Here is a 13364-nt window from a genome sequence, read left to right as displayed (position 1 = left end):
GGCTTCTTAAAAGGAGAGAGTTGTCTCATTAGGCTTTAGCATTAATAAGCCTAAACATTATTCTTGGGCTCCAAGTCTGAGAAACAGGTCATTGCAAGGAGTACTCAGGAAGGGTGCTGCAGTGCCCGTGCTGCTGTGGTGCAGCTCCAGGAGAGGTGGTCTTTATGCGATCCATGTGCCCGTTTTTTCCTCTTTGTTCTACTTTTCGTGACTGAGAGCTTGAATTCAACTTTGAGAGGAGAGAAGGAACTTCCACGGCATTGGTAAATCTTGTTAACTCCTTCCACCTCTTGTTGCAGGAGGAGCTGCAAGGGGAACCCTAGAGATTTCTGGTGATAATACTGCTTGTGTTACCAAGAGAAATGTCTGGCCAAGGAACTATTTCTACCCCTTATTTCCTTTCTAAAATCATGCCAGTACTCCTTTCTGTTTAGAAAATACAATCCTGCTGTTTGGCTAAGGAAAATGTACTTGAAATGGTTCAAATTTCTGACAAAAATTTACCTTCATTTGAAATTTTTGTAATATCACTTTTGACCCAGAGAGCAAAGCATGTCAGTACTGAAAAGAAATAGTTTTAATAGGTTTAAGCTCTTTGGGTAACTAGGGTGATTTCTTATCTGAAGTATGTGTGATTATATTTCCAGGCAGTAATAACTGTATGCTCTATTTATACAGAGCATTTTAGAATGCTGCAAGCCAGTTTTAATAAGAGTTCTAATATTCCAGCTCCTGTTGCTATATTATTTTAAGCTTTACTTTTAACTACAGTGTCCACTTTGTTTGCCTTTACTAGTGCTTTATATCTGACAATTTAGCTTCTTGACTAACCCAATACTTTACCAAATATGGCCACTCACAGCAAAGTAGGTCTGGTAATTTGATCTAAGATTGGCTAAATGCCTGCTAAGCACAGTCTGCAAACCTCACCAGGTAGACCTAAGGCTAATTTAAAGGAGCATTTAAAGAAAAAATGCCTAGGATAACTATTCCGTGTACTCACAGTGGGGCCAGAGTGGGCTACCTGCTGTCTCAGTAACGTGCTAAAGTTTACTCCAGGAAAAAAATATTATAATGAACATGCCATGAACAAGAAATGCAAAGAGAGCCAGTGTAGCAGAGAACACTGAGCTAATGGAAAAACATCTGCTCCCCAGGGTTATGTACAGCAGGAACTTTTTTTTTTCCCCTTCACAAATGCTTACGATTTATTTACTTTACTCCATATGGGCCAATTCCTGGGAAAAAGCTGCGCTAGAGGAGATGAGCTCTGTTCCACGAGAACGTGTCGCCGGGACAGTGGGCTGGAATCTTCAACCCGAGCTGGCCCGCGGCCGTGCAGTGGGTGCCCCAGCAGCAGCCAAGGGCATGGCTGGGCCCTCCCCTGCTGCCCCTCAGCTCACCCAGCACAGCTTGTATTTGCACAGCTCGTGCAAGGGTATTTAAGTGTTCTTCCTTCCCGAAGCTTTCAGCGATCCTAAGCCCCCATCAAGTTATTAGCTCTGATATTAAAGGTATTTATCAGGTTTGGGAGACATCTTTACTGACATTGCCAGAATAGGTGGGATCAGATATTGTCCTGTGATGCAACACTGGTTGTTGAAGCAATTCTAATGTTTTTCTTTATTTTTTGCTTAAAAAAAAAGTGCTTTCAAATTTTAGAATTTCAAATTTAGAACTTCCCCATGCACTGCTTGAGTTCTTGAGCTCCATAAGCGCTGCTGATTTTTGTGGCTCTTTGCGGTGACACAAAGCAGTACGAAAAGCTTGAGCCTGGCAAGGGGGAGCAGGAGGGAGTCCTTTATTACACAGCTATTACTGAGGAGAAGAAAGGTGTACTGCAAAGATGGCTGCCCTGCAGTGTTTACTTACTAGGAGGGATTAGGAATGCTTCACACTGGAGATAGAAATGGCAGTGCGAGCCGATTTGGTCCCCTTTGAAATGTTACTAGTGAAGTTAAGAAGCCAGCAGTGGTTCTGCTAAGCCTCCTGGTTTAGCAAGCTCTGACCTAGGCTTTTCTGATGCAGGCTAAGGATCACCAAATTCTCTGTTTCTCTTCATCCAAATGCCCTCGGGGGATACTGGGTTTTGATCTACTCTTTGCAGCATGGTTTATTTTATTTTCTGTCAATGATGAATTTAAAAAGTCAAAACGAGTCTTGGCCTTCTATCAGTACTGGGCACTTTGGATTGCTTCCCCTATTCCTGAGTCTTCTGGATATTTCTCATTGCTGGAGCAGGACGTGAAACTTTGTGGACTGATAATCCGTTGGCATGGACGGTCTTCAAAGAGCACATGCCATTTCTCGAAATCTGGGACGTGTGAATGTGCACATGTGTGTGAAGACTCGCTTGTGAAGGATACAGGCAGCAGCCAGCAGTGTCTCTGTTAAGCAGCCCAAAGCTCCTTTGCCGAGAGATAGAGAGAAACCTGTTGCCCTGCCAGTGGTACCCAGAGAACGACAGAGGGTACCAAATACTGGCATTTTCTCAGCTGCTCAGTAACTTTTGGGCAAGCGATAAAGTGTGCACAGTCATGAAGAAGGAAACAGGACATTTATTCATACCAGAGACAGAAAATAGGAATTTATACTTGACTGGGCTGGAACATGAAGACTTAGAAGTCTTTTCTTTGACTATAGCCAGTAATGTGTGTTTTGAGAGAGGGTACAAGAAAACCCAAAAAGTGCCCTTCCAACAGAAGAATTTTTATGTCACCCTTAGCAGTGGTGGCCTTATTGCCTAGAAGATGGTGGCTTGCTTCACCCAGCTGGGAAAGAGCTGCTTCCTCACCAGTGAGCAGGGCCCCACTTCACATAAAGGAACCAGCTATCTTGTAGTATTCAAGCAATGTTTTGACTGCGCTATTTACTATAGAAGGTAGCTTGTGGTAGTTCTGTGTTGCTTCCAGAAATTTTCACTCTAATGCTGCATTTGTAAATAAGCTTAGTGGCCATTTCAGCCCCTGTGAGACCTGAATTTGGAAATTTAAATTGAGTCCCTGGACTCCAGTTAACTACCAGTTTGCATGCAAAGGCAGCCTTTGAGGATCTGTTGCCTCATTCAAAGGAGGAAGGGACTTAGGTGGATGGGAACAAGTGGCAGTTTCTGTTCTCCTTCATTTCTGTATGGAAGGTTTGCATCAAATGAAATTATTGTAGTCAGGATACGGCTTGAGGAATCTTCCATCTAATCTGCCCGCTAATTGTCAAGCTACTGCATGCAGGGTGGTGTCATAATATAGAACAATGACAAAACGTCACCTGCCAGAAAGGAAAGGCAGCGGGGGAACCCTTTGTCACAGTAATAGCTCTGTATTCACTGCTGAAGGCAGAGCTGTCTCAGAGGAGTGGGTCTTTCCAGCTGGCTAAGGGCTGCTGCAGTAACAAGCATTAATAGCTCCTGAAGGCAGATGACGTGAAACAGAAATCGCCTCCCTACGCATCCTTGCAGGTGCTCTCACCTTCTTAAAGTGTGAAGGGCTGCTCCCCACTGTACCATCCTGCTGATCATCTGGCTGCATTGCGCTGGCTGTGTCGCTATGCAGTAGCATTTTGGGGGTAGATGAGAGTAGACAAGTGCTTTAGATCCAGCGGGCGCACACAACCGAGTGATGTGGAGCAGTCTTCTTGTGGGAGTTAAGTGCTGCCTCTTGGATAACACTGAACGTGATTCACAAGGAATGAAATTTTAACTCTTGGGTCGTTCACACCGCAGAAATACATTTTAAATCCATTTTATTTTTTGGCTAGAATTACAGTTGTTGCTGCTTCTGTGGTGACAAGCACAATCATTCTTGACACTGCTTTGAAACACTTAGGAAACAGGGAGTGGAGTCAGCGTTCAAGGTGATGGCAGGCAACTCTGTTCCTCAGACTAGCACTGTAACGCAGACAGGACTAGATGACACTGTTGTTACTCCTCTGATGGACTCCCTAACAGAGGTCTGTCAAATAATTTACCTTGGAGATGAAAAAGGGAGTCTGACCACAGGAGACCCGGCTTTGTCAGTGTTCTGGGAAGTGCACTCGGTCTCTGTGTTTGTAACCAGTCCTTGGAGAGTGAGTAGCTGCTGGCAATTTCTCCCTTGATGAAGGATCTTCACTCTAGATGAGTTTAAATGCTAGCAGAAACAGCTGGAAGAACTAGGAGCTCATATTAGGAGTTGATGATGATGTGAGTGGAGATAAGTGCTGCTCTCAGGGACTGCGCCCGACATTAAGACTGGTGTATCAGTGGAAGTCCAGTTGCAAAGCCAAGACAGAGGCAGCTATAGCCACAAGAGAAGATGACAGTTGTTTGGAAGAACAGCAGAGCAGGCTGGACAGTACTGCAGGAGAGCACAGATGGGAGCATAAGGTGGATACGGGAAAGAAATGAATCAAGCTAGGCTGGACCTTGGAGTCAGCTGGATTGCTGCTCATGGTCTCAGTGGGTGCAGGCTCAAGCTTCAGTTAGTGAATGAAAGGAAGCAATGCACGATTCATCCTGTCTTTGCCCATCTGTGCAGTGCACTGTCTCTGCCCATACTTCTAGATAAAAATGCTGAAATATTTCCTAATAAACATTCACACTCAGAATTTCTAGCATTACTCCAGAGATGCTAATAGAGGAGGCAGTACATCCAGGATGGTCATCCCTTTTTGCTCAGTAGGATTCAGAGAGCCTTTGGTGGTACTTAGTTCAAAACAGAACGTGAATTTAAGTTTTTATGAAGATGGTGTTAAGTGACTGAGAGCAAGGAAGCTTGCAAACATGGCCTTTGGATTCAAAGCTGCAAAGAATGTCAGTACCGAGAACAATGTAGTCCAGTAGCTGGAGGTTCATAAATGGTTTCCCTGAAGCATTGAACCTTTCACAGGATAAGAATTACAGATCTTCTCTACCTCTGTCAGCCTGAGTCTCCTCAGGCTCGTCTTTGGCGTGGAATCAGGTGCCATGTCTCTGTAACAGAACTTTCTTGCGAGGGCTGCTAATTTGGTTAGGTGTTTACTTACAGCATGATTAGGTGATGTAAGGAGATACGCTGAATAATCCAGTGGGCAGGAAGCTGCTAACCCAGGTAATGCAAAGGCAGGTGTTTCAGTATTTTCAGTACCATTGAGGAGGCAGTAGTATTACCATGATAAATTTAATGAGTCCTTGTTTTTTGGGTTTGATTTCTGCCTCTAGCTGTGTTTTTATTCCATGTTGCGTAAGCGTATCTTGTTAATCTCTAAACAAAATGAGTATGTAATAGAAGTGAAAAATGAGTTTACAGAAAACACCTTTTAATGCAGGTCTAAACAATTTCCCTTAATGTCTATTTTTAGCTGGGTGGGGGCACTTCTTTCCAAACCCAAAGGCACCTCTCTCATTCTTTTTTTATGCAAATTAGGCCTCCCACACCATTAAATCATTTTTTATTGACTATTGAGCCTGCAAAGAAATGGACTGAACCTTAATATGCTACATTACCATACCATAAAACACAATTTGTAGATCTTATTTAGGTTCTGTGTTGCTGCACTTCTTCTAAATAATTGTTATTACTGAAGAAGATTTACAGGCACCGTTGAAATAAGGAATAAGTACTCTCTATTCTGTATGCATTGAAACACCGGCTGTGCGTGATTTCACATCTAAACCCCCTTGCTCCCGATTCTTTTCTGAAATTAAACAAGTCACGTTATGCTGTTAGTTGCTAATAGAGCTTTTAATATGGCAGTACCCAGAACTTCTGCTGACTTCAAACAGTGCCAGGTTTTCACCCCTTCTTTTGTGCTGCTAAGTTTGTGTGAACTTTGCAAATGAAGTGTTTATCTTCAGGCTGTGAATCGTCACTTTGTACATCCCCATCCTCATTATTGCCACATGCACAGCATCACCTGCTACGCAGCACTTGGCAGGAAAATGCTCTGTTCCTGGGAAGTGCAAGTAAAATACCGTCCTCCCACAAACTTGAATAAGGCTGCACACACACTCAGATTGACAAGATACATGGCCTTGCTTTCTGTTATTACAGATAGCTGCAGCCTCTTGGAGCCAAGGGAAGGGATGCATGCTGAGATTTTATAATGATTAACCAGAAAGAAATGTATGTGAGTCACTCCTAAAGAGTATAGCTCTTACCAAGGAACTAATGTTTTGCTCATGTTGACAGCCTTGGAGATTGACATTTATCTGTAGCACAACCTAGAGATGCTTAAGAAATATTCGAGCATTTTCTCAATGATGTCTCACCTTCCTTCTAGACGGATCACTTCAGAAGTGGAAGGGTGTTCACCACAGTACATGATCGTTTTCAGTGTGCCAACAGAAGTGCTATTTGTGGTCCCAGTCTCAAGGGAGAGCCCTTCCATGGTCAAGCTGGACTGCCTTTGAGATGCTTTCCTTGCTCACCTCTACCCAGCAAGCTCCATGTTGGCATGTCAAGTCCCCATGGTCATCTGTCTGGGTCTCCCAGCATTTTGAAACTCACAGAGTTTCAGAGCTATTTATGAGGATTTTTCAGGCTAATTTCCACCCTCACAGAGACTTCCTGAGAATATTCACTACCTTTAAAAGTCAGGGCATTTAAGGTTGTGTCTAATTTCAGAATTATTTATCTAAATCTGGAGCCTGAATTAGTCATTTTGAATTGGACTCTTGAACTGTCAATACTTGCAGCATTATCATGTCAGTTAAAAAGAAAAAAAAAGACTTTGGGCTTTTGCAGTGATGACGTGTAGAACACAAGCAGGTCACGGACCAAAGAGCAATGGCTGCTGTATGAAGAGAGAGAATTATTTTATATACATACATGCATACATACATACATATATCTAAAAACATTGTTTCCCTTTTAAGTTATGCATGGCAGTGAAAATTGAGTATCGCTTTTGAAGCTTTTTGCAAGGATTTAATGCATAATAAATCTAGAATTAGACTATTTCAGTTGGAAGAGACCTACAATGATCATCTAGTCCAAAACAATGATCCTCTAGTCCAATGATGATCTAGTCCAAATCCTGAGAAATGTTAAAGTTTAACCATGAGATATGTTACAAAATTTAACATGAGAAATTTTTTGATTAACAAATTGACAGTCAAGCACATTAGTATACCTGTTACTATTTTTTTTTTCTAAGAAAATCACTAAGAGAGTTGCTGATAGTTGAAGAAAGTAAATGACTGAGCAGTCTCTTCCAAGGGCTCTCTCTTCTTTTCCTGTAGAGTATGTATGAGGAAGTAAATGTGTGAATATACAATATAAATAAGTCTCTGCGATAAAAGCCTTTTGATTTTAATAGTGTCTGAAAAGTTAAGAGACAGCTATCTCATAAACTAGACAATAAGCAGAGATAAATACTTTTAATCATCTTTTAAAATGTCGAAATACTCTTTTAAAAAAGTTAGCTAATGTCCAGCTCAGTCAGATGTATCCTATTACTCTGACATGTTTAAAGTTCTCAGTAGACAGTGATGGCTTATTCTGTTCTTTTCCCCCAGATTATTTGGAAATACATATGATGGCTCCAAGTGGCTACCAGCCCTGCTTCCTTAGGGCTCAGTTCAGTCCTGTTTACATTCCTGACTGAGGAATCCTTAAGGCACCTAAAGATGTCCATGAACATCTATATAGGGCCCTTAGCATTAAAAAAGGATCCATTCAGTCAATCCACTTGTGATAGTAAGCACTAACCATAGTAGTAAGCACTGTGCAGGATCATGGCCTCATGTTTTAATACGCTTAAGGGAGATGATATGTAATTAATGTGAAGAAAGGTTTCTAACTTATTTCAACTAACGGTAGGGTGGTTTTTTGGTTCTTGTTTTTGTTTTTTTTTTTTTAGCTGAACTCTTCATGGAACAACAGCATCTCAAAGAAGCAGGCTTTTGTATCCAGGAGGCAGCTAGTCTTTTCCCCACATCTCATGCTGTACTGTACATGCGTGGGAGGCTTGCAGAGATGAAAGGCAATTTGGAGGAGGCTAGGCAATTGTATGATGAAGCGCTCACAGTGAATCCAGCTGGAGTGGAAATTATGCACAGCCTGGTGAGTTTGCAGGGGCTCAGCTCCATTATAGTATTTATGTTCCTGATTAACTGTAATAAGAGGGGAGAGGGCTCATGCTTGCTCTGGATGCCATTGTCTTCTTAATCCTGACAGCCAGTGACTGTTCCAAGAATAAATTGGGTAGCTTGAACCTCTATTTTAAGACTGGATTCAATGTTTTTAACTAATTAGGACTTGTGTCAAAAGTAAATATTTTAATTGACAAAGGCTGATAGTTTTGGAAGTCGATTCACTGTTTTGTCTTTGCTGCTTTTCCTACTAACCATTAGGCACTTTAAATAAGCAATACACTGATGTTTGAAAGATTTGAACTAAATAAATATCGAATATAGATATATATGGGGTTTGTAAACCTTGGTCTGGAGTCTTGTGTCTACTCAAATCAAGATAAACTATAAGTTTACAATAAAATTAATTTGTTATTATCTTAAGCTGTGGCTTAGCTCCAACCTTGTGTAGGGGCAGTGACTCCACCTTTGTGGGGTTTTTTGGTAACACCCCTATCCAGCAAGTATTTTTTCTGTTGCACCATCCCTAAAGCAAACTTACATACATGGGGCCTAAAGCTTAAAAACAGCAACAAAACAAGCAGCAACAACAATAATAATACAGGGAACTTTACGGAAGACCAAGACCCACTTCTCTTACGAAATCAGAACAGTTAATCATATTTCATCAATCATGTGTCTTGTTAACTGTAGCCCTTACTAGGTCTCTCTGGGATTTTAAAAGTCTTTCTTGACTAATTTAATTTTTACAGGAATTCTGTATCCATGTGACCACTTTGTGTCTTTGTTAGCAGATTTGTATTTTGTGGCATAACTTTGGTCCTGATGAGGTTTGCAGGCAACTCCAAAGCTGAAGGGGTATCAGTGCAGAAGAGGACAAACGTAAAGTGAAGTTATAATTGAGAGAAAACAGTAGAACCTACAGGCAAGGGATGAGATGTTTGATAATAATGAATGTTCAGTGCAAAACCAGCAAATGAATAGCTGGTGCATACGTCAGGAGAAGGTTACAAAACACCTATGCATATATCTGGCTTATAGGGGGCAATAATATTACTTTGTTGCTGTGATCCAACCTTTACAAAATCAGTCGGTAAAAACTTCGCAAGATAGAATGATGTTTTTTGTTCTGTTATTGTCATGATTGCAGACAAGTTACTGATATCAGAGCAGCCATCAAGTTAGATGCCAACATGATACTAATAGCTTTCATTTTTGTCTTATTTTATGGGCAGAACCACATACTGTGTCTTCCCATTTCAGTTGCTTGCAATTTTCTGAAACTACAGTCATTTGGAATAAAATTTTCTGAGATGCACATCTGCTCTGGCCCAGTTTACTTTGGCAAATGTCACCCAATATGGCTTAACTGTTTCTGAAAATGAGGCTAAAGAAGAGACCTTAAAGGCTTCTGTGACATCTTCTTTACTGTGCTATAGTGTCTCCAGGTTTTGTCAGGAATGGGTTGTCTTTGTAACATACTAATGTGCTTTTGACCTTCCCTAAGAAAATCCTTCCTAGGTTGTCCAAGTGATAACCATTAAAAAACATGTTTTATACATGCTTAGTAGATCTGTATTTCTGAAACCTCTAAAGAGTTTGTGAATGCTCATTCCCCTCAAACCCCAATAAGCTCTGTCATCTCTTAGTCAGTGATGGGAGTAAAATTTAGGTGAGGTGAAAAAGTGAGGTGGGGAATTTGGGGACAGAGATTCAATTCATAAGTAAGTAGGGAAGAGGAAAGATAAACTCAATAAAAAGTGAGAGAAATAAGGATAAATAGAAAATAATATACAATAAGATAAGGTAAAACTGGATAGGTAAGAAGAATTAAGACTGGGTTAATGAACCAGGCCAAGACACATGGGTTGAGGGGTGGGCATGTTGGAAAGGATGAATTAAAGGAGTCAGTCTTATCAGAGAGACAAAGGAGCGTGAACCTCTAAGTACTTCTACTCCATAGCCTTCAGTCTCCTTAAAATGCTGAATCTTCCCATCCTGGTGCCAGCAAATATCAGTGAAAATCACTTGCTTAAGCATGTGCCTCATCTCCTTTAGCTTGGCCATGCTGGCAGCCTGTGGTTTACACCTGTTAGCTAAGATAGCAAAGGTTTGGTCTATGGCAGTAGTTAGAGGATGGCACGTAATGGCACTGCTTTGTATGCTTTTCCAAAAGCTGGGAAATTGCACATAACAAGTTAGAAGCATCTGATGAGCACTATAGAAAAGCCTGTAAAGAAATTAATCATTCTGCCTTCAGAACAGAGCTGGAATATTATGCAGTAAACAAGACTTTTAGGGCTACGCATCAAATAAAAAGGGCAAAAAAAAATATTGAATGGCTGCTAGCTGTGCGCTGAATGAGACAGTGTCCCCATGGAGAACTTAAGACTGGGTTTATGCAATTGAGGATATAATGTACCAAGTGGTAAATTGTGCATCTCCTCAAGGCCATCAGAAGAATACTGGATGCCTTTCTGAAATGTATGTATTAGCCAAGTACTAGCTGTACTGTTATTAAAAATACAAGTTCTTGAGCACAGTATGTTCAGTCCCCTACCAGAGGGAAATGTATGTCTTGGATTATGCAAGAAGCAAAACTAGATTATCAGCTAGTTCCAAGTGGCTTGAAACTATGCAAGGCACATACACAGGCAGCTGAAATTAAATTCACGCGCGCTGTTTCAGTGTTGGTCTCCCCAAACATGTGAGTGCATAGTTTTCCCACTCTAGTAATACTGTTGTGGATGTGTAATAATTTAGGGAAAGAGGGTCTAGTTATGAGAATTACTGTTAGACTTAGTGCAATTGGCATCCAACTGACCTAGTCCACTTTAAGGGAAAACTGTGCTGTAGACAGTGCCGATTCTCCCTGGTGTATCAGCATCAATTAGCAAAGTAGTCGTGTCTCTTCCCCTGGGTTCTCAGAACTGGGTTGTCAAAGCTATATTTGGAAAATTCCAACCTGAAGAGCGTTGCTGGCTTTAAATGAAGGGCACAGATCTAGCAATGAATGAGTCCATCGGGTGTCAATAACTTTTACACAGGGTAGAGTCACCACCATAATAAACACAAGCTCTTTCTCAGCGTAGCTGAAAACGGCTGTGTTTTACTGTGACTGTAGGGTGTTTACAATAGCTGTCAAATCGGTGTGCTTGCCATATAAAGCACGCTGCTGCGTGGAAGAGCAGCACCGTACAGCAGGACTGCCGTGCTGAGTGCATCTGATGGGGTGGGTGGCACGCTCCGCTTCATAGCCGGGGCTGTTGGCAGTTGGTGGCCGATACTGTGGTAAGCAAACCACAGGCACACTGAAAATACCGTGTAGTTGTGCTGCTTCTTGCTTGCACCTGCAGTTTCTAAGTGATGCCACAGGATCCTTCGGCCTGTATTAAGAATCCACCAATGGCCTTTACGAAGTAAATACTACTGGCTAATATCTCATCTAAGGAAGCACATTTGTTGCGCAGTTCTGTTTTCATTTGGAAAAAAAGCATAGAATCAGTTTTTGGAGCCGTTGGGAACATACTTAAGTACCAAAGTACTCCTGGTGAGGTGTGGAGCTACTCCTTTGGTTGAACAACTGTTCAACTGCTGTCAGAAACAATTGGCTTGGCCCTTAGAAACTGTACATACTGTAAGACCACAGGTCTCTTTAGGAAATATGACTTGCTAGGGTGGTTTTTTTTTCCACATTTCTCCTCATTCTATCTCACACGTTTCTGTCTTCCCTCCCTTTACTAGAACAACCCTGTTTGTTCCTCCTCCTTCCCTTTCACAGGCTCCTTCTGGGGCCTGCTTGCAAAGATCATAGAGCACTTCTCCCTTCCAGGGGTGCTGATGAAGTTTCCACTGAGTAGGTATCTTCACTGGTCCAGAAACAAGAGCTTAGCCCATATCCCCTTGTCTTGCACTGTGACTAGTCAGCCATGCCAGATGCTAATCTCTGACAGCACATTTCTAAACCAAATAACTACCGGCTTACTTCTTTCAGTATGTACCAAATTTGGTTATATAACGTCATGATATACGCAGCTTTGGGACGGTGGTAGCCAAACTGACATGTGCCCAACCAAGTCAGAAAATAGAACATAAGCCGGGGCAGATGACATCTCCTTGAAAAGCGATACACAAATCCACCTACCTGTATGTCACTAGAGAAAGACGTTGAAATTTGCTAGTTCCCAGCCACAGTGCGTTCAGTACCAGTCTCCCTTTTGATTCAGAGGAGGAGAAAATCAAAGCCAACATGTTGGATTTGCGTCCTAAAGCTCCATATGTAATATTGCAAGATAAACTAAAAACAAGCATGCTGAGATACTCAGAAAACTCCTGCCCAGCACACATCTCACATAGCACTTTGTCGAGTTAGAGCAATTTTCAACGCGTTTTAGTTCAGGGAAGAAGAAAAATAATCATTTATTTAAAAGGGAAGGAAATGGGCACCCTCATCTCTGTCAGTGTGCTAGATTTAATGAAAACAACAACAAAGTACCATCAAAACAAAGAAAAAAAATTGCTTGACTCATACTCGAGTCTTATTGATTGCAGTGGAAGATTGTTATGATTCCTCACTTTTCTTGAAGGCTGGGGCGAGGATGATAAGGTTGTTATCAGAATGCCACATAGCTGTCTGCACTGCCCCATCCCTATGCTTGATAGCAAAACAAAGTGAAATATATATTGGTTTTTGTTTGGTGAATTTGTACAGAGGTGAAAATGGAAAGCAGTCTTCATAATGTATTTCTGTGTTCTGTTGTGACCACGTAAATGGGTGGAAAACATAATCTAGTGAAAATGTATTTGATTTGTTCCATAATCAAGTCAAGTAGAATATACAGGTAACACTGGTTGTGCTAATCATGAGTTCTGCTTTTTCTTAGAGAGGCTGTCATCTGCACCACAAAACATAAGATTGGCAGCCACACCAAGGGCTTTACAGTCGTATAGTACCCTCCAACTGAAGCTGGAAAAACAAGCTTCCCCCTCACCTGACTTTAAGTCACCTAAGCTGGCCCAACAAATTGACTGTAGGCTGGTTTGTGACCCTTGTTTTCTGAGATTAGTGTAGATTTTGACCTTTCCTCAGGAATGCCTGGTTATTTTTTGGAGAAGTTCCTACGGTAAGTGCAGTTTTGGAGGTATCAGTCATGTAGCAGAATCATGGAGTGGTTGGGGTTGGAAAGGATCTTAGGAGATCATGTAGTCCAACTCCCTGCTCAAGCAGGTTCAGCTACAGCAGGGTACTCAGGACCATGTCCAGCTGGGATTGAATATCTTCAAGGATAGAGACTCCACAACCTCTCTAGGCAACTTG

The 13364-nt window shown here is 41.6% G+C and overlaps 1 protein-coding gene across 6 annotated transcripts in view; it reads left to right on the top strand.

Moving 5' to 3' along the window:
- TTC7A (tetratricopeptide repeat domain 7A) overlaps positions 1-13364 on the top strand; it is a 173773-nt gene that overhangs the window by 128390 nt on the left and 32019 nt on the right. For 5 of the 6 annotated variants that reach the window (XM_054821189.1, XM_054821187.1, XM_054821188.1 and 2 more), the window contains one exon: positions 7816-8018. The exons of the other annotated variant lie outside the window; for it this stretch is intronic. In XM_054821189.1, the coding sequence (XP_054677164.1) occupies positions 7816-8018 (203 nt within the window). The remainder of the gene's footprint in view (positions 1-7815; positions 8019-13364) is intronic. 6 annotated transcript variants of the gene reach the window in all.

Source organism: Grus americana, chromosome 3 (assembly GCF_028858705.1).
Source record: "Grus americana isolate bGruAme1 chromosome 3, bGruAme1.mat, whole genome shotgun sequence".
Classification (NCBI taxonomy): domain Eukaryota; kingdom Metazoa; phylum Chordata; class Aves; order Gruiformes; family Gruidae; genus Grus; species Grus americana.
This window is presented reverse-complemented; position numbering and strand designations above follow the sequence as displayed.